This window comes from Lygodium microphyllum, unplaced genomic scaffold (genome assembly GCF_053477565.2).
Source record: "Lygodium microphyllum isolate KBCC unplaced genomic scaffold, Lygodium_microphyllum_v1.1.10 scaffold_43, whole genome shotgun sequence".
NCBI lineage: Eukaryota > Viridiplantae > Streptophyta > Polypodiopsida > Schizaeales > Lygodiaceae > Lygodium > Lygodium microphyllum.
Window position 1 is genome coordinate 1,317,634 of NW_028229526.1, and position 27,707 is coordinate 1,345,340.

Below are 27,707 nucleotides of genomic sequence, written 5' to 3' on the forward strand. Positions count from 1 at the left end.
TGTTTACCATTTTTGACTTGTTGTTCATGCCAACAAGGGGTTATTCTCCAAGTGTGAGAGCTATCAAGCTCATCAAAGAGTAGTTGTGAAGTGGGCACATCCTCTATACACCATGTACCACTAAGTTTTGACCACAAAATTAGTGATGTTATATTCTATTGCTGGAGCTATAAGAGGTTGTTTGAGTTGTATGTATGTATTTTGATATATGAATACTTTTATTGGCCCATATCTCTCTTGCTTTGAGGTGACTTGAGTCTAGTAGTGGATTGGAGTTCTTGCTTTGTGTTCAAGTGTAAGGCAATGTTTTATTTATTTTTCTCTTTTGGCCTCACATTGTGATGCTCAAGGTTATCATATTGGCAATCAATAGATCTTGTTACCTAGACCATTTGAGCAAAATCCTCATACACCATAGACTATTCCAATACTAACCTTGCAAAGATTAAGAAAGCTACATCTAAACAGAAACCAATACCATTAAATAGGCTAAGGAACCAAATTTGCCAAACCAAATAGAGACTATAGGCCACAAGCCCATTGTCATTTATTAGAAGAAGACATCAAAATCATCAAATGGAAAAGAGTAATGACCGAACGTAGTTCCATTTGAACACTTGAAGGTGTCTAAAGAACCAATGTTACCAAAGCCAAATTAAGAAATACAATAACATTTGTAGCAATAATGTTGCTCAAACCAAAGAAATCGGATCCTAAAGGGAAAGCAATTGAAACACCAAAAGGTTGAGAATAGCAAGCCCAAACTATTGTCAATTCCACATCCAAGACTTCTAAACAAATGCCTACTTATAATCCATCCATGGATCTGAGTCAACAATCAACCTCAATTGCTAGTGCTGCTAAACCATTGGATTCGTAGTTACTACTTTCTAATCAGGAGTGGAATTGAAATAGTTGTAGCTCCCTACTCTAACAACACCCACCAACTTAGCCAAGAAATACACTTCTAGTGCTTGAACAAAAATGGATACAAACTACAAGCTAGATAGGACAACTAATAAATCAACTCCAATGGTACATGATATATGCTGTCCTTGACCACAGCCCTTAACAAGGTTGAAGCCCAAGTTGATCAAGTTATGTATTATTGAAATAGCAAAGTAGATGGCCCAAACACAAAATTCACATTTGACAAGTACTTAAAAGAGTGTGAAGATATAATGATTATATTTGTTCGTGTATTCAATCAAGCAAACTACTAGAAAAGTAACAAACTTTCATAATAGTAGTAGTATGGGAGGAATAAGAATATGTATACACTTGTCACCCATTTATTGTGAACAAGATCTTGAAGCTCAACTCCTAGAAAATAGCTACAAGTCATAATTCGATCCCATTTTTTCACACTAAAGTCTACCAAAAGCACCTAGAGAAGGTACAAGAGATGGAACAAAAAGTAGAAGAACAAAGGCCATTTGAATAGGGATAGCAGACCAAGTTATATAATGTAGAAGAATTCACTTATTTCAATGGACTCAAAGGATGGGGAAATGTATCTTCTTATTCAAAATTTCTATTGTAGGCAACACCATTCATGATTTTTTTATAAAAAGAGTTCAATGTTCTCCAAATGATAGATAGATAGTCATTTTTGTGAGTGCATGCAAGAAGCGAGCTTTTGGAGTGAGCTTTTGAGCGAGCCTTTTTTAGCAAACTCTAGTTTTATTCCACATAGTCCACTTGGTCCTCTATTTCATTTGGGCATATATCAAACACCACTACTACTCCTCCATTGCTACCACCACCACCACATCATGCTCTCCCCCTCCTCATCAGAACCACAACCAATTTTCCTATTTCTCTCTCTCTCTCTCTCTCTCTCTCTCTCTAACAACACGTTAGTAGTTCTCTCTCCTTAACTTCTTTACATCACCACATTAAGCTTATTTGATTATTTTTTATAATATTATCACAATGTTAGTGGTTGAATTACATATACACAAGTGATATCACACTCAAGTATACATTCACACCCCCCCCCTCTCTCAATTATTTGCACATATGCTATAATTTCATCGTGATGCATTAGTACTTCAATTGTACATACATGAGCAAAACCAGATACACTTACACTTACACATCCCCCCTCTCTCTCTCTCTCTCTCTCTCTCTCTCTCATTTGTTGGAAACCCACGACATGCATCTCCCTCTCCTCCTAACCCCTCTCTCTCCTTTGACTTTTCACCCCAATTCTCTCTCTCTCTCTCTCTCTCTAATAATGCATTAGTAGTTCTCTCTCCTTAACTTATTTACATTACTAGATTAAACTTATGTGCTTATCTTTGATAATACTATCACAATGTTAGTGGTTCAATTATGCATACATAAGTGAAATCACACTTTTATACATTCACATCCCCCCTCTCTCCCTTCTTTGCATGTATTTTATAATTACATCTTGATATGTTAGTACTTTAACTATGTACACACGAGCAAACCACAGATATAACCACTTATACTTACATGTTTCTCTCTTTCTTCTCTTGCTCCCTCTCTTTCTCATTTGAGTAGGCTTACATATGGATTGAAGTTATACATTCATTTACAATAGACCTTTACAAGCAATTGCGTCACAATCTCCATAAAATATAGTTCCATAATGCATCATTATCTATAGCTGTTATTCTTTCCAAGAATTCTTCATTTTACACTTCAAACTTTAACAACAAAATATTTTAATATACTGATATGTTTCACATTGTAATGCACGAAGGGATTGTCGATAGCCCCGTAGTCAGTGAAAAAATAATAATTTAGAGAGGATTTGTGAAATTTTATTTCACCGAGAAGGGTTTATTGGTAACCCCCTATTTCATGAAATAATATTTCACAAATCCACTCAAATAAATAATGGAGGAGACTTGTGAAAGTATTTTTCATCTTGAGGAGGGGTTGTTGGCAACCTCCTTCTCAATAGGTTGCTAGCAATCCCCTTCTCAATCAAAACAAAAATCAAAGCAAGTCACATAATCTCTCTCTCTCTCTCTCTCTCTCTCTCTCTCTCTCTCTCTCTCTCGTTTGTCTCACTTTCTCCTCTCATTCATCTCTGTCTCTCTCTTCTCCCCTCTCTTTATATTTTTATTTAGTAATTAAACAAAAAATGATTAGTAATTAAGTTATTAACTAAGCAATAAATTAAGTAGTGCATGTGTGTGCACCTCTATCTCTATGTGTGTGTGTGTGTGTGCATGGCCTTTATCTTCATTTCTCACTATGTTTATCTTTGGTGACTCTCTCTCTCTCTCTCTCTCTCTCTCTCTAGTCATTCTCTCTAGTCATTGGGACTCAATAGAGTCGAGAGAAAGATAGAATATACATATATAGTTTTTGGATGAGAGAAAAGAGATAAAAAATAATTACTAACTAAGAATATCATATTATGTGTATATTCATGACATGTTTTAATGTGAGACATAGTAGATTGAGACTTTGTGAATGAACTATATTGAAATGTTTGAACCTTATGAACAAAAAGAAGTCCTTTCTTTTAGGAAATTTTTTTCTTCCAACATAGAAAACTAACAATTAACATAATGTGTAATGGCTATTGTCTTTGCATTGTGTATTTGGAAAAATAAAAACCTTATCAAAGATTTAAAAATATTTTATAGTATTGAAATTATAATCAAATGTGACTTTTTAGTCTGTGTACTTAGGCCAAAAACTTTAAATTGAGAAATTTGATGAGAGAGAGAGAGAGAGAGAGAGAGAGAGAGAGAGAGAGAGAGAGAGAGAGAGAGAGAGAGAGAGAGAGAGAGAGAGTTTTGATAAAGGAAGGTCCAAAGCTATTAATGTAAGAGAAGCCCAAATATAGTATTGTAGTATTACAGGAGAGAGTTACTAGAATTGTTTGAATTGTTTTCACACACACACACAGAGTAAGCATATTGGTTGAGCATCGAATTTGTACTTGTTTTCAACAATTAATGTCCCTTCTTGCCACCACAATAAATAATCCACAAATGTGCAAGCTTTGATATTGAGTTTTTATTTTTTAACCAATGTTTAACGAGGTTGTTAGGGCCAATAAATACGTTTATACACCAACCTATGCTTACCAAAGAGAACTTGCATCTCATATTTGGAAGTAGAACTTTCCCAAAGCTTACCAATAGTGTGACCAACAAAGCAAATACTAAGCTAATTCTTAGAGCAAATCATTTTATTTTGTTGAGAAAATATAGACATACCTCTCTTGGTTAGCTATGATCAAATTTATGATAATCTTTTACTATCAGTCTCTCAAATTGTGGAACAATAGCACACTTACCAGAGATCAATGTAATACAAATGTAGATCTAGATTGCTTATAGAAATTGTTTTATTGTTTTATATTGTAAATGTGAGAGAGAGAGAGAGAGAGAGAGAGAGAGAGAGAGAGAGAGAGAGAGAGAGGTCTGTTTGTTTGCAACACATGCAACAATCTAATGTAATACAAGTTTTATCAATATGGAGTACTTGCACAAATGTTTCCACATTGCAAATGCACCTCCATCTTTTGTACAATCAACAAATTTCAAGTAAATCATTGAAATAACTATTTCATCCATACATTGCAAACACAATTAGTACCCATGGTAGGCACTTATCTTACTTGATTGTAAGAGGTTCTCCTAAGCCACCAAGGTCTATTTCAAACTTCCAAGTGCAAGTCAAATTAATTTGTGAGCCCATGAATTATATTTAATATACGAGTGTAGATGCAACCCTAAACTTAAAAACAAAAAGGCACTCATGGTATTAGGATCCAAATTTGGGAAGGATGACATAGAGAGAACCTTTGATAAGTACTTTGGTGATGCAGACTTTTTGTACGAGTTCTTTGAAAAGTCATAGCCTTGCCTTCAAGATGGTAGGTGTTGCCATGAACAAAGTCTGTTCTTAACATGGATGCTATAAATATTCACTCATTAATACAAATGATGTCTTCAACTTAGACTAAGGCTCCTTGGACATATGCTAGACATCCACAAAAGGAGATGTCCACTAGTCATGTGGCAAAAGTGTGTTGATCCTAATAAAGTAGCGTGGCATGAAAAAGACATCTAGAGGATGCAAGCTGCCCACACTACATAACTCACACCCATCCTCATGATGTGGGATTTGAATTTCTCTGGTGCCATTACCACTTACGCTGTAGCAATTTGACGATAACTATGAGAATTGAATAAAATATTTGTACGTGTAAATGAATTGGACCTTGAGCTGCTATCCACAAGCTTGCTTGCTCAACTTGTTTGTAAGGGCTCCAAGTCATTAGTGAAGGTTTAGTCTATGTTCCTATTAGTTGGGGACAAATAGCTATAGTTGAGTGGAGATGCAACTCTCTCTCTCTCTCGTACAGGGTCTACTCCATACTTTAGTTAGGGACACATAGCTACATAGCTATAGTTGACTTGAGGTGGAAGAGATCTCTCTAGACTCTTGTGTATCTTGTGGATCATTTTGGTATGGGGCATACTCCATAGCCAAGGTCAAAGTTAATGATGGTGATCATTGTTTTATGACCATGTTCACAAGACAAAAGAAGGATTGCGAATGGTGAATTGGATGATGCCAAATGGATATTCCTCCCCCCTCTCTCTCTCTCTCTCTCTCTCTCTCTCTCTTCCCCCCCCCCCACACGTTGGAACTTGGACGAGGAAGAAAAAGGGCGGAAGGAGGAAAGGCAAGAGCAAGACAAACACTCACTAACACGCACATCCCCTTGACACGTCCCTGCTCTTTGCTTCTCTCCTTTTCTCGTTTTCCTTCATGTGGTCTTGCCGCTTGTCGACGATCTTCCTGGCTGCCAACGCTTGAACCTTCCATCTCTCTCTCTCTCTCTCTCTCTCGGCTTTGCGGCTCCCCTTCAATGGATTGTCCCCTCCTCTTCTCCTCTCGCGCGTCGTTAATCCTGCCCTTCCCTTGCCCCTCCTCTTCCACCTTCTCCATTTCCCCTTCCCTCCATCCCCTCCCGCACGGATTTCCTTCCCGCAGCTGCCTCGCACCTTCCGATCGTTTGCCTTGTTGGCGCTAATACTGTCTCTCCTTCCCTCTTCCTCCTCCTGCTGCTGCTCCTGATTCTCGCCGACCATGGGTAGAAGTAAGTGGTTTTCTTGTTTTTGTAAAGCTGAATGTTTGTACAAGCAGGGTAGCAGGCCGTAATTGTGGTCGGTTCGAAGAGACAGGTCTGGGTCGCCAGAATTAAGCATTTTCACAGGCATTGCCAAGGTGCGACATTTTTGTGAACAAGCAGCTTGGTACTGGCAACGCAGACATGAACGCGAATTACGAGCTTAGATCAATGTTTTACAAGAACTTGTGCTCTACAGTTAGAAATTCTGTGTCATTCAGTTGTTATGGATGCCGGATTATGCTTGATAACGTTTTACTGTGAATACAGCATCAGACAAATTGAGTTTTGTTTGCTCTGACATGTGAAACCCCTTTCGTTCCATGTTAGTCTTGGAAGCTTAACCTGTACAGCTATGCTAAAACATGTAACCATAGCTCCATGGTTCTGTCATTTTTTGTGAGTGTATGGCCAATTTGAAATGCACGAGAAACGTTTATTATTCTTGTGAAACTGATTTGAAAGCTGTGGTTAAACAGAGAAGGGGGTTGGTCAGAGCAGCACCAACATGTTAAATGGTGCATTGTGGAATTTTAATGCTGTGTTTTGTGGACCTAAAACAGGTAGGAATCAACGTAGGGCATCTTCAAGAATGGACGACACAGATTCCGATACTATGAGTACAGGCTCAACTGCCACATCTTCAGATTTCACTGTAACACAGGAAGAGGAGGAAGAGAGAGATGAAGGCACCATCCTGGAGGGTTTTATAGATTCTTTATACGAGAAAAGGTACAGTATTTTTGTTCTCTTTGTGAAACAGTTGTATGATATGGTGTTAATGGCCAGCCCCCTTCGAGTCTTGAGCAGCAGATAACGAGCTGGCATTCTGCATGCAGGGCAAAGACAAGAGAAGAAGGGTTGAAAGGTCTCATTAATGCCCTGAAAAGCCATGTCTTGACAGAGTTTGTGGATGATAAGTAAAGTTCCTCTCTATGGTCTTACAGGACATCAATCACTTCTAAATTTTCAGTTGGACACTTCCTTCTTGTACAAGCGGTTTTAAATTACCTGAATTTTGTGTGATTTCCAGGTATGAGACACTGATTCACCAGTGTATAGGCTCTGTCAAGAAGGGTACAGGGACAGAGATTGCATATGCATCCCAGCTTATTGGTACTTGTTTTAAGTTGTTTGTCAAATTGCTAGAACTGTGCTGCCTTTATATTTAAGATGACATGCATGAGCTTTCAGGTTTGGTTGCTATGACAACTGGAGCTGGAGACATAGGGCAACAAATTTCCTCCGAAGCTTTCCCTCACCTGATCAAAGTTGCAAAGCTGGGCTCTGATTCAAAAGCTCGATCTGAGGTATGTGTCGGGTAAAAGTTTGTTGTTTTGTAGCTCTATTAATGTGTGCTTATGGATGGGCAGAAATATGTCAAGTTGCACATTTTTGCATTGACCAAGTAGCTCAACACAAGTCTTTTTGTCTGTGTGGAGGTGTATTTCAGAGGAGACTAGTTGAAGCATGGGCAACAATGCCACATTTCAACTACTTGCTTTTGAATTGCTATAGCACTTGCTCTATTTGTCTGCATATTTACTAGTTTGCCCTGTATCCAAACTCTGAATAGTATTTCTGCCTATCAAGTTGTTGAATTTCTGAGAGATGCTGTTTGGCAGCAATTTGATGAATTACTGCAATTTGCACTTATTCCAGAATCTCTGTTGAGGTTTAGGCGAGAGTACATTTATAAATCGCATGTTCCTTTTAGGTTTTGGAGTCGGAGGCTAAAAAAATATATTGTCTCATTCATATAATGCCTGGGTTTTAACTGCTGAGAAAATATTGAAAGTGAAGCACGTGATTGTAAGCACTTGGAGGCACAGCATCAAACTCTATGCACTTGTGATGCACGGGCCAAATAGGACTCATTTGTGATGCGGAGGCCAAAGAAAACTCAATCTAAGTTATGTGTGAGCCTGAAGCAGGCCAGCAACATAACACTGGACTGGTTTCTAGCTGTGCAAAGACTCCAGACTCAATATGGCATGCTTTGGTTGCAGGTGGGGCTTGAAAGTAGTCATTTGGTGCAAATAAGTGGAGGAATAAATACACTGCTGCACCTTCTTGTGTAAGGAATGTAAATATTTCATGTCATTAAAGTTGCAGAATACAGTAGACATGTGATGGACGGCCATAGATAGGATGTAAGCCTGTAGAATGATGTGACCAGGCCAGTTGAATGATAGAGCAGGAAACACAACCTTTGAGATCTTAGAAGCAGTTGAGCAGGGCGATTCAAACCTCAAACAGGAGTCAACAACAGCAAACAGTACTAGAACCAAGATGCTTGGGCTCTGATACCATGTCAGACAGATGCAGAGCAACAGAAGCAAAGCATTGAAGCTATTGTATACACAGAGGCCTGAACAAAGGAACAAGAACGCATGGACTCAAAAGTAATGAGCTCAGGAAGCGGAATCCATCTTCCAAAACATAAGAGTTTGCACAACCATACAGGCTGTGGGGCCTGGGCAATCGGCAGAGTATACCTGAATCCTGCTCTCCAATAGGATGTGGTGTGCATGAATGAATAATTGCATGGAGGAGAGGTGGCCTATAGATAGCCAGAAATGGAGCAATAAATAATCAGCTCAGCCAGCCATAAGTGCAGATACTACAGGTTGAAATATGCTGCCCACTCAACAAAATTCTAGGACCCCCTTGGAGTTAGTCTTCACTGATTTGTGCGGGCCTATGAGACAAGTCCCTAAAGGGGAACAAGTATCTGATGCTCATTGTCGATGTGCTTAGTAGAATGACATGGGCTTTATTTTTCTTCAGAGACTGGATGAATCTATAAAGAAACACAATTTGGGTGGAAGCTGAAGGCCATCAGAGCTGACAAGGGTGGTGATTGTACCTCGAAGGAAAAGGTTCAATTCTGTGTGGATCAAGGGATACACCAAGAATTTTGAAGCACCAATACTTTGTTGGAAAAATGGAGTATTGGAGTGACAGAATAAGACTATGGTGAGATGGTGAGGACTATGCTGGAGCATTGGAAGGTGCCCTAGACTATTTGGGCAGAGGCCATACTGACAGCTGTATGTATATTTTTAATAGATCCTCCACGTCATCAATTCCATGCATGACACCTTTTGAGGTGTATTTTGGCACTAACAGGATGTCTCTTATTTTAGGATCTTTGGCGTGATGCATATGTGCACAATCCGAAGAAAGAGCAAGCGAAGTTGGACTTAAAGGCCGTAGGACACTTAATCATGGGCGACACCACCCAATCAGGGGGTTATTGTTGTATGATCGTGAGATTGAAGACATCTACACCAAAATAGATGTGTGCTTTGAAGTTTGTGGATACTCCAGCCTTAGGGGGGGAGGGGAGGGAGGAGTATCCTATTCTTTTGTAGATCTAGGTGATTGATTGTCACCTTCTCGAGTTCTAGTGGAGCTGTTAGAGATTGCGGTCTTTGGAGGAGAATTATGCACCATTATTGACGACAGAAGTGATGGCTGATCGAGACACAATATAGGGTGTGCTAGAGGAGTGGGAGTGGTAGGTTAGGCCATGATGATCCTATTGGCATCAAGCTCATGTAGGGGAGTTGTCACACCAATTATGGGTTGATGATCCATGCTATGGCCAATAAAGGTCCTAGATTAGTGGGAGAAGCCTTATGCCAATGACCATTGGTGGAGAGCCATGGAACATGAACTTGAAGCCATTGATTGGAATTCTACGTGGGAGTTGGTGCCTCAACCAACCAAACGGAAAGTTATTGAAGTGGGCCATTAAGACCAAATTTGACATTGGTGATACTTTGGATGAACACAAGGTTAGATTGGTGGCTAAGGTGTTTTCTTAGGAACTTTGTGTAGATTTTGATGACACCTTTGTCAAAATATGACTGTTGTGAAAGCAAACCGAAGAAACAGTGGGGTTTGTAGGAAGAAACTGTTAGAGAGTGACATTCCCTAGACAGGCAGGTGCAGTTTTGAGCAAGCGGTCCATGTGGTAGGAGAGTAGGTAGTAGGATAGATGACACGTGGTAGGTCGGCAAGGCGTAGGTGACGTGACAAGCAGTCGGATTGCACTAGTCGGACAACTGTTATTTTTTGTGTTTCCCTAGCCTATTTATAGGCCTTGATTTCAACAGTATCTATCAGTTGTTTTTCACAAATTTCAGGTTGCAGACCGTGGAGAGTGCTCTCGGGGTTAACGGAGACCGAGTTCTTTGAGGTGGAGACACACGCAGATATTCTCTTTGCACCCGTGTATATTTTTGCATCCTTATACAACATTCTTCACTATAGATTTTCTGTGCTTCACTGTCTCTCTCTCTCTCTCTGTTCACTCTTTGTCTTGGTCCTTCGCTTTTGCATTGCTTCACTCTGACATGGTATCAGAGTGTTGAAGGACTGACCTAGGGTGGACCGAATTGAAGAGGAGATTTCAGTGCAACACAAGGCTGCGTTTTCAATGTTGGGTGTGCGAGAAAGGAGAAGATTTGCTGAAGGCGTTGCTGGTTTTTGCTGTTAGAGAAGAAAGAAGACTGTGTTTTGGGCCTTCAAGTGTAGATATTACCTTTTCATTGCCTTCAATGGGTGAAGAAGGAGGGGGACGAGCGACCAAGAGCCCTAACAGGCTGTATTTCCACAGTTAGAGAGGGGTTGCTCTTTGTGTTTTGTGCAAGCATTGTAGGTGAAGATGTTTTTTGAGGTCGAGACTGAGTTTTAGGCGATCATGGATCGAAAGATGCCCGTCTTACTGGCTCTTCCATCAGATCAAAAGCTTGATGGTGAGAATTACCGCAGCTAGTGGGTCATGATACTTGCCATTTTGGAGTCCTATGATTTGGCGGAGCTTGTTACGGAGGCTATTATCATCCTTCTTTGTGAGACGAGTCCAGCCTCTCTTCTAGTGATAAGGTGGAGTTGGCAAAGGCTCAGCCACATTGGGATAAACTCAATGCTCGCATTTGCTCGTTTTTATTTCTCTCATGTACTATAGTTGTTCTCTCTCATATTGAGCATTTGATAGTGGCTTGGGAGATATGGTTGGAGCTTGATGAGATGTACAATCGGATGACCATCATGAAGTATGTTTCTTTGGAAGTGTTGATGCGGACCATGAGTGTCAATAAGTCATTTCGTATGTGGGAGTATATTGACAAGTTGAGGCAGCTTTAGATACAGGTTCAAAATGCAGGGAAGGTGATCACTTTTGAAGACATGGCGATAACACTTATTTCATAGTTATCGCTCTGTTTCAGTGGTTTTTATTCTACCTTGATTGTCTCAGGGCGGTCTAAGACTCTACGGTGGGAAGAGTTGGTTCCTATGGTCTTGGACCAAGAGGAGCAATTGAAAGGGACCAATGCTTGGAAATTTGAGGCCTTGGTTGGTTAGTCCTCTCAAAAGAAGGGGAAGGACCAAAAGGAGGAGGAGGAGGAGGACAAATCTGAGGACAAAGAAAAGAAGTCTATTGTCACATTTGTGGCAAAATAGGTCACTGGAAGAAGGATTGCCATGACAAGGAAAAGAAGAAGAATGAAAAATCTTCAAAGGATTCCGGAGCAGTGGCTGCTTCCTCATCAACTGCTTTCCTTCACTTGGAGGTGGTTGAGGATTCAATTGTGACGCCTTCTGATGCTGGGTTGATAGCCCCATACGCTCGAGAGTGGATTGTGGATAGTGGTGTCTCACGATGACTTCTTCTTTAGCAAGTGTTGCTCATTTATGGCCTTTGCATGGTCAAATTCTCATTGGTGACAGTTTGTCTATTCCTATACAGAGATGGGGAAACATGCATCTTATTCTAGATGGACGTGGTGGTGCCTATACTTTTGAGGTACTTTATGTGCCGACTTTGGGGTACCATCTCCTTTTGGTGCATAAGATTTGTGCCCTCGGCCTTTTGGTCAAATTTGATGAGGATTCGGTTCGGATTGTTGATTGTGGATCGAGACTTGTTTTTTCTTCAAGCTATGAGGAGAATAGAGTCTACAAGTTGCGGTCTTCTTCTCCCTTGACTTCTCTTCTTCTTATCTCTCAAACTCAGTTCGAGCTTTGACATGCTCAGTTTGGCCACCACCTCAAGCTTTGACATGTTCAGTTTGGCCACCTCAATTATGATTATCTTCGGAAGGCGTAAAAGGGACGGCTTGTTTGAGGTTTGTCGGATATTGCGGTGAGCCAACAGCCTTGTGTATCCTGCATCCATGGGAAGCAAACTTGTGATGTTGTTCCCAACAAGGCTTCGAGGTGGTCTTCCGCACCCTTGGAGCTTGTTTCTACTAATCTTTGTGGACTCGATGAGGATGGAGTTCCTTAGAGGGAGCTTGTATTTCATGCTTATACAGCAAGATGACATGGGCTTGTTTCTTGAGACTGAAGTCAGAGGCTTTCTCCAACTTTAAGGATTGGTTGCTCTTTGAGGAGAACTGATCAAGCCAGAAGCTAAAGACCTTATGCTCGGATAAGGGCGGAGAATTTGTTTCTAATGAGTTTACTCGTTTTTGTGCAGATTGTGGTATTCACCTGGAGTTTGCCAATACACACACCCCTCAGGAGAATGGCATCTTGGAGCGGAAGAATCGCAGTGTGATCGAGATGGCCGAATACCAGGAGTTTGCCAATACACACACCCCTTAGGAGAAAGGTATCTTGGAGCGGAAGAATCAGTGTGATCGAGATGGCCCGTACCATGATGGAGCATCGTCAGACACCTCAATGTCTATGGGTTGAGGTTGTGGCTACTGTAGTTCACATCCTCGATTGTTCCCCTACTTCCGCTGTTGTTGGTATGACTCCATATGAGGCGTAGTTTGGGTCCACGCCAGATGTTTTTTATTTCAGGATTTTCGGGTGTGATGCTTATGTTCACATCTTGAAGACACAGTGTGACAAATTTGAAGTGGCTTTCAAAAGACAGGTGTTTGTGGGCTATAGCTCCCAGTCTCAAGGCTACTGATCATATGATCCTGTCAAGTGGGATGTCTACACGTGATGTTTGGTTCGTGGAAGTTCTAGCCTTAGAGGGGAGTGAGGAACACCCTGTTCTTGGAGATTCTAATGATAGTTGGGCGCCAACGACTGTTTCTCTGGAGTATGTGCCTCCTGAGGACTCTTCTTCGAATGAGGAACTTAGTTCTCAACGTCGGTGAAGGCATAAGTTGTCTAAGGTGGCGCACCACCACTGAAAAAGTGGCCAAAATGTGGACAACCCCCCTTTTTGGGGCTATCAATGCGAAACCCTAAATGAAGTGTGTGAATTGAAGTAGTTTCTCAACATGGCCTCCTTTCCTTATTGTATGTGCTCCTTTGTATTACATGATTTCATCATCTTTGTAAAGGGTGCTTGGGTAAGTGAACAATTTTCCCATGAGGGATACTGTCCTAGTGGCACATGTTGCATGAGTATTCTTAGCATGTAGCATACTATACATCTCATTGTGTAGAGCACCCATGATCGGATTTTGAGCTCTCTTCACTGGCAATTCTTACACCCCACTATCACTCCATCACCCTTTTTCCTCGTCATTGACACCCTCCAGTGGTTGGGTTAGCTCGTTTGTTTTGTAGTGTGTTGGATCTGACCATCCCTTTACATTCTCCTGTATGGGTAGAGGTACTTAATTGACTGCAAACCATCTCTAATCAGATCACTTTAACCAAATAGAAAGGTTCAATGCGGTTCCATCCGCCTTTGTAGGATGTGCATCCTTTGCTGGATGCCTTGGTCTCTCTACAGTGACTACTTGGACTCCCTTGTGTTGGGAATAAAGGACCATTGTGCCTTTTATATGTGCACGGGTGTGAATGCACCCTTAGCACTTGTATATTTTATACATCTATCTCAAAAAACCTAAAAGAGGTACACTCTATTGTGCATCGCTCTCACTCCACTACTCTCTATTGCTGCTTACGTTTTTCTCTCTATTTGTCATTGCCATCGTTGACCATTGCATCTCAGTTGCGTATCGCTCACTTCAAACTGTTGCCAGAGCATCGATTATTGTGAGCGCGCTTCTTGGAGTCCTTTCGAGCTGTTTAGCTCATCCCATGCGAAGAAAACAGTAGGTTGTCCTCATTTCAGGTTACCTGCAGCACTTGCAGCTGTCTCAGATGGTCTGCAGGTCAGGCATGACTTGGCAGTTCAGCAATCAATTGATAGCTTCGAGGTCACAATGCAGGTCATGCGCGGTAGTTCGGCAATCATGTGATAGCTCCTAGGTCAGTGCAGGTCACACGTGGCAGCTCGGCAGTTCATGTTTTTTGTCTTTGGTGAAAATCAAGTTTTCCCCAAAGGTTCATCCTTTTGGAAAAATTTGCGGGCTGTCGCGTGCTACTAAGCATAGATTGAAGAATCTTAGAGATTGCGCATGCATTTACTCCCAGCATTTGGGGCTTCTGATGTATGGTCAGAGATTTTACTCGCTGAGTACAATTTGTGATATTTGCACACATTCAGGTCTCAGAAATTTAGGTTTTTTTCATGTATTTCTGAAAATTGCACAGGGACAAGTACAATTTCTTGAAATTTTGACACATTGGATCCCACACAATTTGGGGCTTTTGCAAAATTTGCAAAATTTGTGTCAAATTTGATCCTGAAATGCAATTGTGGTACAATTTCTATGCAAATTTAGCACATTGGACCCTCGGCAAATTTGAGACTTTTTGCAAAATTTGTGAACTTTTTGTAAGATTGGTTTGTGGAATCAACTCGACAGTTATGTTTGATGTAATTTAGCAAGGTTTAGTGGTTGAAGAAATTGATGGACCTTTGTATGAAGAAAGGTACAGCCATGCCTACACATTTGAAAGAGTTTAACTCTATTTTTAGCCAGTTGGTTGCTTTGAAGTTCAACATTGATGAAGAGTTCAAGGCAACATTTTTTCTATGCACTTTGCTTGAAAGTTGGGACACTTTTAGGACAAAAAGGAGTAACTCCAATGCCATGTTGTTATATTCAAATGTGGAGAGCTCTTTACTCATGGAAGAGCTAAATAAGCAAAATAATTCAGCAAGCAAGTCTTCCAATGCATTGCATACAAGAGGCAGATCGCAAAAGAAGGGCAAGTCTGAAAACAAAGCATGCAACAAGTCTTGTGGAAAAGATGTAGAGTGACATCATTGTGGCAAGAAAGGGCACTTTAAGTGGGATTGCTTCAAGTGGAAGAAAGAGAAGGGCAAGGGAAAAAGCATTGATGATAGCAAACATGAGAAAAAGGACAGTCAACATGCAAAGAAGATCATTGTAAAGATAGAGGACGTCAATGTAGTTAGTCATGAGAGTAAGAGTGACAGTGATGTATTCTTTGCTTGTTCTTTTAGTGCACAATCATTGATTGCAGATTTTGATGATGACATGCACACTTGGATTTTTGATTTAGGTGCTTCATTTCATGTGACACCACACTGTGAGTGGCTTTCTGACAATAGTGGCGGTAGACATGGTGTTGTCCACTTAGGGGACAGCTATGCATGTGACATTGTAGGGATTGGCAATATGCAGTTGGCATTTTAGTATGGTTCAGTATGACCTGCATTTATCGCGTTATTTAAGGCTGGCCAAATTGGTAATTTTATTGCTCTGTGTCATTATTCATTCATGCACATGGCATCTTGCTGGAGAGAGGGAGTCAGGGACCACTCTGCTGGTCACCCATGGTCCACGTGTTTGTACAGACTCTTTGCTTTGGTATACGGACTTCATTTCCTGAGTTCATTATTTCTGAGTTCATGCGCTTTTGTTCGTTTTTTCATCGCTCTATGTATACAGCAGCTTTATTGCTTTGCTTCCATTGCTCCACATCTGTCAGACAATTCCAGCCTTGATTGGCACATTTCCTGCATGGATAGACATCCCCCACAGCTGCGTGGACAGTTAATGGTTACTTTCAATGGGCAGGCAGTCATTCACATTTCAGATATGCTGGGTGGCTACTTTATTTATTAGTTGTTCTGTCTTTGGAGGTGCTCTATGCAGTCGGCTGATTCAGTCTGTTCCCCCCTATTCATGGGGCAGTCGATATCTTACCTAATATTGTGTGCAGCTTCTTCACCCTCTCCTGCTGACATGTTGTTCTCACTCAGCCAGCCTTCACCCTCATTATATGCATTCTCATCATTCTCTGCCATGAGTCACTCACTGATGTGGCATCTGTTTGTGCAGGGGCTGACTGTTTGCAGCCTTGTGTTGTGTTCAGATCAAAGTATTTTATGGTCAGCTTTATGTATGTTCTTCTTTTCTCATTCATTCTTCTCTTTTCTCTTCTCTTCATATTCTTTGCTTCCATTGCTCACTCAAACATTATAGCCTTTGCACTTACATTGCTAAGATGATCCTTCAGTCGGGTAACTCTCCCAGTCCATATGAGGTGGTAATAGTTCCATTGAACATTCCCACCAGTTCAAGCCACCACTACCTCCGTAGTTGCTGATGAGCTGTGTGACCTCAAAAAGTGTCCGTCACCATGGCTGTAGACCTCAAAAAGTGTCAATCACCATGGATGTAGCCTTCTAGAAATAGAGAGATCCAGCTGCAAATGGAGGAAAGTACAGCTGGTTTGGAGAGTGAACAATGAAGGATGAAAGTTGAGAGCCGAAGGATGAGGGCTAAAGATGAAATGGACAGCAAAATAGGTGGACAAATGTGCGATGTGACCAAAATTGGAAGAAAACCCTGATCCTGTCCATTTCTTGTTTGGTTTTAGGGGCCCAAAAAGGAGTTTTGGGAAACTATGGTAGATTCTTAGGCAGGTTTTTCATATCGTCAAAGATGGATGTTTGTATGGCATTGCCATGATGAATGTCAACGATAGCAACCCCCTTATTTCAACAGGCTTTTGCTATGATGGTAATAAATACAAAAGATCAGATTGTAGAAGTGGATAATGGTCAGGCAGCTAGCAATCTGCAAGGATCACGAGCATGTGAATTCTGCATAACCCATGTCATTTGTCCATTTCTTCCTTGTTTTTGGCTTTTTATAAGGGAATATGCTACCATATTAAGGTTGAAAAAAATTCTAAAGGTGCACGGAATATTGTCAGCTTGTTAATCCGCTCAGTACTGAATGTGAGTTTGTTATCTGGAAACAGGCCTTGGAAGCTCTTGCTGTTACATGCTTTGTAGGCTCAGTCAACTTCACAGCAACAGAGGAGGTCATGGATGTTCTTTGGAGTGTATGTAAACATAAGGGAAACCACCACTCAGATCAGGTCAATCTGCACACAGATTGTGCATATTTTGATCATTTATCTCCATTACAAATCCTGCGTATGCTTACATCTAGGGATATAAATGGTTATGTTTTGTGGTACAGACTTTGGGGTTGAACAAGCCTTCTGCAGAAGTGAGAGCTGCAGCATTGTCAGCCTGGTCATTCCTTTTAACTACTATTCCTTCAAGTCGTATAGTAATCCGTCACATGCCAGAGTAAGGAGCAGCATCATACTAATAAAATGGATCTACATATCATGTAAGTCTTTGAATTTTGTTGATTGTTGGTTTTTCTGGTGTTAGGTGCCTGTCAATCTTGTCATCATTGCTTGAAAATCAAGAGCAAGCTGTTAGATTGTCTGCTGGGGAAGCAGTTGCTGTGCTTTTCGAAGCTAGAAATATCATGGATTCTCAATATGACCGTACATATGAAGATGCAAGCTATGAGATTTCTGGTAAGAACCATTTTAACACAAAGGAATCTGAGGTTATCGAACAGGTCAGATTATTGGCAGTAGAGGCTGGGGGGAAGGGTCAATCAAACAAGAAAGTGCAACGCAGTTCTTTCAAGGAGATACTTGCGATTGTAGAGGTAATGGCTATTCAATTTGCAGTTCACATCAATGTTTTGGTTACCACATCAGAAATGGTGTTTCTAGATGTTTTCTTGGTTTCTCTCTGATATTTAACTAGGTCTCGATAGTCTGTGCTGCCTGTTGGCAAAAGCTTAATCATATGATTAGATGACATTTTCCTGATCAGTCCAAAAGTGTTTTGTCTTCTCATGTTCCACTGTCCATAAAGAAAAATAAATCTGCTAGTATTAATGTGATGAGGTCATACTGAAGAAGTGATGTGTTCAATTGACATGAATGAGGTTTGTTTGTAGTAGTCATGCGGCAAAGTAACCCTATTACTTTGGGATCTAGGTCTGAAGTTGTCATCTTGTCTTTCTACTGAAGTTGGTCAAGAAGGCTGAGGAGATACCCTGTAATCCAATATCGGGCATGAGTTTGTCCAGCTCATCTGAATCCTTTTCCCTAGCTCAATGATATATCCAAAAATTGGGATGTCAAAATGTCTATCAAGAAAAGGATCTCTCCATACCCGCTCCCCTTGTTGTCTAGGTCTAGTGTCTCTGTCCATCCCCATCCTTCCATCATGCAAGTACAGGGGTTTGGATCTATGTACCATCTCCCATCATAGTGAGCCACTACTACAAAGAATCAAGGAACACATGAACTCTGATTCATCCAACCTCTCCTAGGTCTGTCATTGTTCTCTTTCTCCTCCACTATGAAAGTGAAGACTCTTTGTGCTACTCACAATCACCTCGAACTATGTCTCCTCTAGAATAGAGACCAATCAAGGTTTTAAATGTGTTTGTATTTGTCCTCCACTTGGGAGGTGGTCCTGTCAGAGTGAAGCAATGTGGAAGCAAATGACCAAGACAAAGAGTGAACAGAGAGAGAGAGAGAAAGACAGAGTGAAACACAGAAAATCTGCAGTGAAGGATGCTGTATAAGGATGCAGAAATATACACGGTTGTAGAGAGAATATCTGCTTATGCCTCCATCTCGAAGATCTCAATCTCGGTCAGTCCCAGAGCAGTCTCATGGTCTCTAGCCTGAAATCTGTCAAAACAATTGAGGAAGACTGCTGAAATTAGGGCCTATAAATAGGCTGGAAAAAACACACAAAATAAGTTGTCAGACTGCTGCAACCGACTGTTGTCATTGGCCGATTGTGCCATGTCAGCTGCCACGTGGCAGTCCTGCACGTGTCGTGTGCTAACCAACTGCTCCTACTGATCTTGTTTAGGGAATGATCAACTAACCAGCTCTAACACCCCCTCTCAGATCCTGGACATGATAGAAGGCTAAGGGATCTGGAGTGTTGTTGAAGTAAAGCCTGGGAAGCACCTTAGTAAACAAATTTGCAAGATTGTCCTCCGTCTTCAATAGACCAGGGAAATGGTCTCATTCAGAATCTTCTCCCGAATGAAATGGTATTGGATCTCAATATGCTTGGTTCGAGCATGAAACACAAGATTTCTGGCCAAGGCAATACAACTCTCATTGTCGCACTGTAGAACAGTAGGACTTGTCGGCGGGCAGCCAAGCTCCTCTAGGAGCTTGCAAAGCCACACTAGTCTTGACGAGGCACTTCACTTGGCCAATACATAATCTAGAGAAGGTCCAACAAGAGGTGATATATTTGATTAGCAACCACCACTACCACCTTTGCTAAAGGGATTCTAGGGCAACCATGTCTCATTGATCATTGGATGCTAAATCTCTCCCCTTTGACACTACTAACTACCTACATGTGTGTTGAGGATTATAATGCTACAACTTCTTTGACCATTACTTTGGAAATCCCATCCTCAACATGATGCCATCCAAAACTTGCCAATCTATTGTATTGTAAGCCAATTGGTACATGGCTTGGCAAAGGCATGTTTCCAAGAGCTTGTGTTAGATGTGGAGAGCCAAAGGAGAGATGGAAGTGCTTCTTCTAATGCGATTGCCCCAAGGCCGAGGAGGAAGGAGAGCCCTCAGGGTGGTGTTCCATTGTATATATGAAAGTATGGTAGTGTTTAAGGGATAGTAGCTGAAACCAGCCTTCCTTCTTGGCAAGGGTGGTAGAAGCGTGATTTAACTCAAATTACAAGAAGCATTAAATACAAATATATGCTTTACCACTTAATCTTTGACACCTGATTGGCCCCAACAATTGGTGCCTCTTGCGGTATTTTAAAAACTGAATTGCTCTAAGTTGAAGTACAAATAGATATAGCTGATTCCTCTTCGAAATCAATGCAATAGGCTGTCATAAATGATCAGTACTACTTGGGCGTAATTTGCCCCTTCATAGTACAACAATTCGGGTCACAATCTCTTGCATGTGGGCCACAATAATTTGAGAATAGGCTACCCCTTGGTTCATCCCCAAATATCTTTTCTTGAGTTGCTACTTTCAAGTTTTGGGTCCTTACTAATTGGGCATAGATTTCGAGGTGGTGGTGGAAACCTTGATTTGAAATTTTTGTGTAATTTGACAAGAATTTTTGCAATTGTTCACCCCAGTTGGAATTTGGTTGATTGGTAGAGGAGAGAGAGAATGAGTTGAAAGGAGTATCTTTTGATTGGTAGCTCTGATGGCAATTTTGATGGCGCCAACAACTTTAACATCGGGGTAAAAGCACCAGTGTGATTGATGAGCCCTCCTCTTCTACTGCTGCCTCTCACTGAGGTGGAGAAGGAAACCGGTTGTTGAAACCAGTCTTTTTTCCGTGGATGGGTGGTAAGTCCCTGATTACAACTTAATTACAACAACAAACAATAAATGCAAATCTGAAAATACAAATTTACCTACTAATCTTGGACAATGTACATACGCTTGGCCCCAAAATTGGTGCCCCTTTCGGTATTTCTTTAGCTTTATTGAAGAAAAAGTTAATTTACAATGGGATTCTTTCAATCCCTTTCGGTATTTCAACTCCCCTTGATGTCCAAAGTGACCCATAAGTCTTTAATCTATTTTGTCCCTTGATTCGGGAACTCAATTGGCCTTTACTTGCTTTGATGGAGATGGAAAATGCCCCAAATTCAATTATTTGCTGGTCCCTCCACTTGAATAGGCTAAAAACAGCTTCAGCCCTGTTCAATCCAAGTCTTGGAGTTTTCAATTTCTGGCACGATTCTCGAGGCTATTGCTAAACCCTAATTTCTGCTGCATATTAGGGTTTACAACAGAGAAATCTGAACTTTCTCAGCCTCCAAGGGTCCAAATGTTGAGATCTTCAGAGCAAGGCTGTGAAATGGGTGGGAGATGAGAGGGAAAGCTGTAGAGCGAGAAAATTCAGAGTTTTGTTGCGAGGGACTAAAAATGAGTCAAATGCAGCTGCTGCCCTGCCACACCAGCTTGTAGATGCAAAGAACTGAAGAAAATCAGCCATTTACAGTTGGTGCTTTGTCTCAACAGCCTTTGAAGGTCCTCCAATGGTTGCAAATCAGACCAGCAGCCTCTCCTCTCTCTCTCTCTCTCTCTCTCTCTCTCTCTCTCTCTCTCTCTTTTGCAGGTTGAATTTATAAAAATGCTTCTCTCCAGTCTCTAAAGACGTTTTTCAGTCTTGCATGGGCATTTTTGACAAGTGGCAGTCTTCCCAAATGGTTTTTTCAGCATTTTTCATAATTAAATATTAATTTTTATTCTTGAAATACTGAAAATTAATCTAATAATTATTTCAATGCCTTGAAAAATAATGACTGGCGAATAATTAAATTGGCTAGGCAACTTCCATTCCCGAGTGTCTCTGCGCCATCTTTGACGATCGGATTGGTGTTAGGTACCATTAAACGCCACTTCTCTAGTGTCACCAACTGACACTTATGGCCAAATGAATGACCTAGGCCAACAGCTGGCACTAGATACCACCAAGTACCTGTGCGGCATAACTTATAGCAACTTTTGCCTTTGACATCCCGTGATTTCTTCGGGTTCGGGGCTTGTAAATTTACTCTAATCCCAGTTACACCTCACGTGTGCAACGTTTATTTAATCATGTGATTAGAAAGTAATCCACATGTTAAGTGAGGTTTCAAAAATACATGTCGTCATGATAGCTGCCTCTGTCCTTTCAACCGCACAATCAGCTGTCTTTTCTCTCCGAGCTCATCCGATGGCTCCTTCTTTCTCCCTTGGCCCTTGAATTCTGGCATGATCCTCAGCCAACCTCCAAAACAACCCTTCTCCAGTTTGCATGGGAGGTTTTTACAAGCAATGGTGTGTTTTGCTACTTGGCAGCTAATTTTCGGCTTTCATTAATTAATTTTCAGAATTTAATTTTTGAAAATCAATTAAGTAACCATTTGGCCTTGCCCAAGTACTAGCTAGTGTCCATTCACATTAATTGTGCTAACCCCCATTGGACATTCAATTGTCCCACACATTAATTGGCCTAGGACTAGCATTAATTAAATAATTAATGCCTAGTCCCAATGTCACCGTTGGACATTAAATGGCCCAGACCCAAATTGACACGAGGCATCCACAAGTACTTGTCTGGCATAACTTTGTATAACTTTTACCAATGTCACCCATTGATCACCACCTATTGATCACTTGGGTCACCAAGGTATTTACAATCATGTAACCAATTTTGCACTTCACATGTGCACAACTTTATAATGCCAAAGCTAAGCATTAAAAATACATGTCCTTGTGACAGTAGCTTAGATCAAGGATAGATGAAACCAGCCTTTCTTCCGTGGATGGGTGGTAAATCCTTGATTATAACTTAATTACAGCAGCAAACAATAAATGCAAATCTGAAAATACAAATTTACCTATTGATCTTGGACAATGCACACCCAATTGGCCCCAGAATTGGGTCTGAATTCCTTTCGCAATCCAAACTTACCTTGCTATCCAAAGTGACCAACAATCTGAATTGCCCCTTGATTTGGGCACTTAATTGGCCTTCACCCACTTCATAAACGATGGAAACGCCCCAAATTCAATGGCTGGCTAGTCCTCATGCTATGATTGTTGTATATACCGAATTTGATACTTGAATTTAGCTGAAATTCACATTTAGCCCTGGAAGATCCAAGTTTTGGAGCTTCCAATTTGTGGCATGCTTCTTGAGGCTATTGGTAAACCCTAATTTCTGCTGTAATTTAGGATTTACAGCTGAGGAATTTGCAATTTCTCAGCCTCCAAGGGTCCAAATACTGAGATCTTCGGAGCAAGGTTGTGAAATGGCTCGGAGATGAGAGAGAAAGCTGTAGACAAAGAAAATTCAGAGTTTTGTCGTGAAGAATGATTGAAAATCAGTCAAATGCAGCTGCTGCCCTACCACGACAGCATTAAATGCTGTTGCCTACAGCTGAGACATTCAAATCAGTTATCACCTTGTACCAGGATGCAATCACCCAACTGTGGAGGGTGCGAATTTGGAATTGCCTCCTCAAAACTCACTTGTGGCTGGCTGCAATGGTTGAAAATAGGCTCGCCATGGCTGTTCACAGCTTTCCCACATTTGCTACAGTAAGAATGATCTCGTTTTTCCTCTTCTTCAGCCTTTTACTAGCTTGTATGGGCAAGTTTGCTAGATGGCAGCCTTTCCAAATGTTTTTTCCAACATTATCCATCATTAAGTATTAATTTTCAGCTTTAATTGCTGAAAATTAATCTAATAATTATTTTGGTGCCCAGAAAGATAATTTGACTAGCCAATAATTAAATAGAGTAGGCATCTTCCACTCCCAAGTCTCTCTGTGGCATCTTTGACCATTAGATTGGTGTTAGGTACCATTAAATGCCACATCTCTATTGTCACCAACGAACACTTATGGCCAAATGAATGACCCAGGCCAACAATTGACACTAGATACCACCAAGTACCTATGCAACATAACTTACAATAACTTTTGCCTTTGACATCCCGTGATTTTCTCGGGTCCCGGGCTGGTAAATTTACTCTAAACCCCAATTGTACCTGACATGTGCAACATTTACTTAATCATGTGATTAAAAATTAATCCACATGTTAAGTGAGGTTTAAAAAATACCTGTCCTCATTACAATTGAGGTCACATGAGGATTTCCAATGGAGCCAATCCTTTCTCACATTTGGACAACACTTGAGGATGATTCCCGCGCAAGACTTGTAATTAGATATAGAGTGGACTGAGGGACATTGCCACAGTTGGGAGCTATTTGCTTGTATTATTGCTTTGTGCATTTCAATGATGAGATGGAGTCATGCCATTGATATGTAAAATACACAAACAATAGAGAGGCTGTAGGATCTAGATAGAGATTATCCATATGTTGTGTGAGAGATGATAGAGATTATGGGTGGCTTTGAGCACAAGGAGCTGGGAGACCTTTCAATACTTCTTCCATTTAGAGACAGTAGACACTTATGGTCCAGTGTTATAGACCTCTAAAGTGGCCTTTTACACAGCCCTTGAATTAGACTCTTTTGCTCTCTCATAATGTATTAATATTTCCTACATGGGACTTTTATTGTATTGTTTTCACTGGTTTTTCTGACTGAAGTGTTTACTAATAGTAATGTCTTTTTGTGGAGAGTGAAAGATGGTGCATTATTCAAGTGAAGATTTGAGTTGGTGCATGTTAATGCACTCAGAAAATGTCTTATACTATTGGCAAGTGCCTGAGATGCAAGTGAGCTTGTGGCAATTGGACCTTTGGTCAGTAGAGTGAATAGAGGCATTTGATCTTGCAAGATGCAGATTAGTGAGCACTAAAGCTAGTTATGCTGCTTTACATGTATTTCGTCAAACCCATTTCTGCTAACTTATCTGTAAAATACACACAGTCTACTTGCTAAAGATGTTACTTCCATCACTTAGATGAAGAGAGCAGCTGAGATGGGAGACCAATTGGGATGGGGGATGGGGATTGGGGATAAGGGAGGTCCATTCCTGGTGGCTATATAGTCACACAAAATGTGGACAGATGGAAAGAAGCTACCCTTACCGAGGTTCCTAAACCCAAAATTGGCCATCTTTGTGCCATGGGTCAAGTTGGAGGATAGCAAACCACACTTTCCTACCATAAGCAAAATGGATAAAACAAGACTACAATGTTCATACATGTTTCACCAGACTCAATCCTTCTTGTGTACTAGTAGCATTGGTGAACAAAAGGGCATTCTTTGTCTGTTCCTTCTATTGCTTCAGCTCACCCTGTATGGTCTGTTAGAAGTTGCACTTGTATGGTCTGATCTTCTTTAGGAACTGCACTGTATGTCTTTCCTTTAATAAGATCAAGGACAAGCCAAGAGAGTTTTCTATTGATCTTTGATTTTGTACATTGTTTGCTTTATTGCTTTTCTATACTGTAAATTGGAGCATAATATCTGTCCTGTCCTACAGCAGTAGATATCTTCTTGTCAATGAGATATCAGTTAATTATTCTTTCAGTAGGGATAGCATTCATGATCCTGTTTCCAATGGTGTCACATTGGTTGCTGTGAAGAAATACACATTCCAGTGGGTTTAGATATCCTCTCAGGATCCTGTTCTTTAGTCCAAGGACCTTCTCTTTGTCCCTTTGATTGGGGTTTTGGCAAAGCTAAGTTTCATACTCCAGCTCAGCCTCACATGAAGGTCATGTTTCCCTTAGATTCTAGGGATGCTAGCATAACTGTGTCACCGGAAATGCTTTTGTTTTTGATTCTAGTTCTGGTGTTCAACATCATGTGGCCAGACTGAAGGGTCTTCTTCATTGGCAGCTCGATCTTTTTCATCATGCAAGCATTCTGCCCCGGGAGGATTTAGTCCCTTGGCACACGACACTCTCCTCACCAGCTCTGCCATCTTCTTAGTTCTCTGTGACATTTATACTCATCTATAGAATTAATATAATTACTTTTAATGGGAAAAAAAGATATCCTCTCAATGATAGCATGCTGTAAAATCAGAGTCCTTCATAAAATTCATCTCAAGAGTCTCGGCCTGTGTATTAACTGTCATGACCATACTAATCTTTTTAGCTCTGAACATGAAGCCGTGATGAATGTAAACCATGCAAACAAAATCAGGAATTTCCCAATATCCTAGAAACTAGATTGTAGTCAACCTTAGCGAACATGTGTCAAAGCCTTTTAATGCTTTACTTTTCCCGTCACTGCTTTCTGCCTGCAGGCTTTGTTTGATATACCTATGCATCTGGGATTGTAAACTCTTAGTTTTGGCTGGGGTTAGTTGGGACAGTTTTAGCCCTTTAGTATCTTTCACACCCTTTTGGAATACAGATATGTTCCACTACCAGACATATCCATTGGATACACAGCCTAACGGAATTCACAGCTCATTGCAACTTAAATCCACAAGTCTGTCTTCTCAACTCTTGTTATAAAATTTTGTCCTAACTGAATCCATACAACTATTCATCAAGATCCTTAAGTGTGTATGGTACGACATTTCTACAGGATGTTCCTTTTATAATTATACTCTTCTTAAGGTCTGTTTTTTCATGAACATTCCAGGATATCCAATTGGTACATCAATTAATATCTCTCTGTTGACTAGACCGAAAACTGAGCAAACTTAGGAATCGTTAAAAGGAAGGGTAGGTTTGTATCATTCGTATTTATTTCTGATCCTTGCAGTGATCCTCAAAGCCACTTGTGTCCATGGTGTCCTTACTGCTGATATTTGTGGGATAGAAGAGCACAGAAATATGATTTTCTACAGTACGTGGAAAGGTTTTAATCATCGGTGACTATGATTGCAGGGTGGTGATGCTTCAGTTACATCCCTGAAACTTCAGCAGAGAGATACCCTTGTGTTGGATTCTTGGTTTCAGAATGTTAGGGTAAGCTGTGCTACTTGATGCAGTCTGATAATCCTATTTTTCTCAGAGCATGTATTAGCCATATTGTTGTCACTTGCCTTCTGACTGCCGCTGTATGTCTGACTGTAGCTGAGATTTTTCACAAATTTCTTAGCAGAAGGGCTCCAGAGGCATCTGCAGGTTGGCCTAAATACCTGCCTTCTAATCATGAACAATGATGTAAAATGTGAAGTTTACTGCATGGCCATTTTCTTAACATGTGAAGGAAAATATTTTACTTTTCCAAAGTGAAGTTTCTGAAATGTCTTATTTGGGGGTCACTTGAAGGAAAATAGTTTACTACATGAAGTTTTTGACTTTGTTCCTCGTCAACAAAAACGACCAACACTCACATCCAAGGAAAAGGTACTTTGTGATTTTATTCAGCTTTATCACATCCACTCTGAGCCAATAATCAAGTTTTCAGTCTTTGGATTTTGGTGTTTTGCAGAGGTTGTACATGTCACCCAACTCTGTTCTTAGTAAAGCCCGCACTCAAAGTATGAACCGGAAAAGATCACAAGTTCATGTAAGTGCAAAATTGTTTGGTCCACCAGTGCATATATGCCAGGCAACATCTGAGTTTTATTAATTCTGTGTGTTGCTTGCTACAGGCTGGGCAGGTTGGACACTTTAGTGTAGCTGAGGCTGATTTTGACTGAAAGCATTCATACCCAGTCTTTTGAAGCTGGGACTTTTTAGGCATTGTTAAATATTTATTGCGGCATCCAAAATATGTACTTAAAAGGCTGAGTACCATTGATTACATGGCTGGATTTAGTACCATGCCAGCAGTACCAATAATGGCAAAAAAACATGTCTCATTTGAATACCATTGGGTTTGATTTAAGAATATGCCCTTGATCTGTAACATTCAAGGGTGATTATGCCATAAAATGGCGGATTGCCATGCTTGATATTTTTGCTCTTTTATGTATCATACCATATATCTCTATTTCTCTAATCAGGAAATCTGAGATTTGTGCATGCGAATGACAA

The 27,707-nt window shown here is 40.7% G+C and overlaps 1 protein-coding gene across 1 annotated transcript; it reads left to right on the top strand.

The window, feature by feature from the left end:
• The first annotated feature begins 5,697 nt into the window (after positions 1-5,697).
• LOC148008954 (uncharacterized) lies at positions 5,698-27,707 on the top strand. The gene is made up of 13 exons (XM_087673871.1): positions 5,698-6,106; positions 6,700-6,868; positions 6,976-7,056; positions 7,170-7,252; positions 7,331-7,446; positions 17,213-17,332; positions 17,437-17,549; positions 17,637-17,925; positions 26,610-26,690; positions 26,799-26,849; positions 26,997-27,074; positions 27,160-27,237; positions 27,323-27,707. The coding sequence occupies exons 1-13, from the start codon at positions 6,097-6,099 to the stop codon at positions 27,368-27,370; spliced, it is 1,317 nt and encodes a 438-aa protein (XP_087529997.1). The 5' UTR covers positions 5,698-6,096; the 3' UTR covers positions 27,371-27,707.

Excerpts from the sequence above, each read along its gene's own strand:
- LOC148008954 (XM_087673871.1), top strand. Across the intron at positions 6,869-6,975 it reads GATTCTTTATACGAGAAAAG|GGCAAAGACAAGAGAAGAAG; the intron begins GTACAGTATTTT and ends TTCTGCATGCAG. Across the intron at positions 27,075-27,159 it reads CACTCACATCCAAGGAAAAG|AGGTTGTACATGTCACCCAA; the intron begins GTACTTTGTGAT and ends GGTGTTTTGCAG.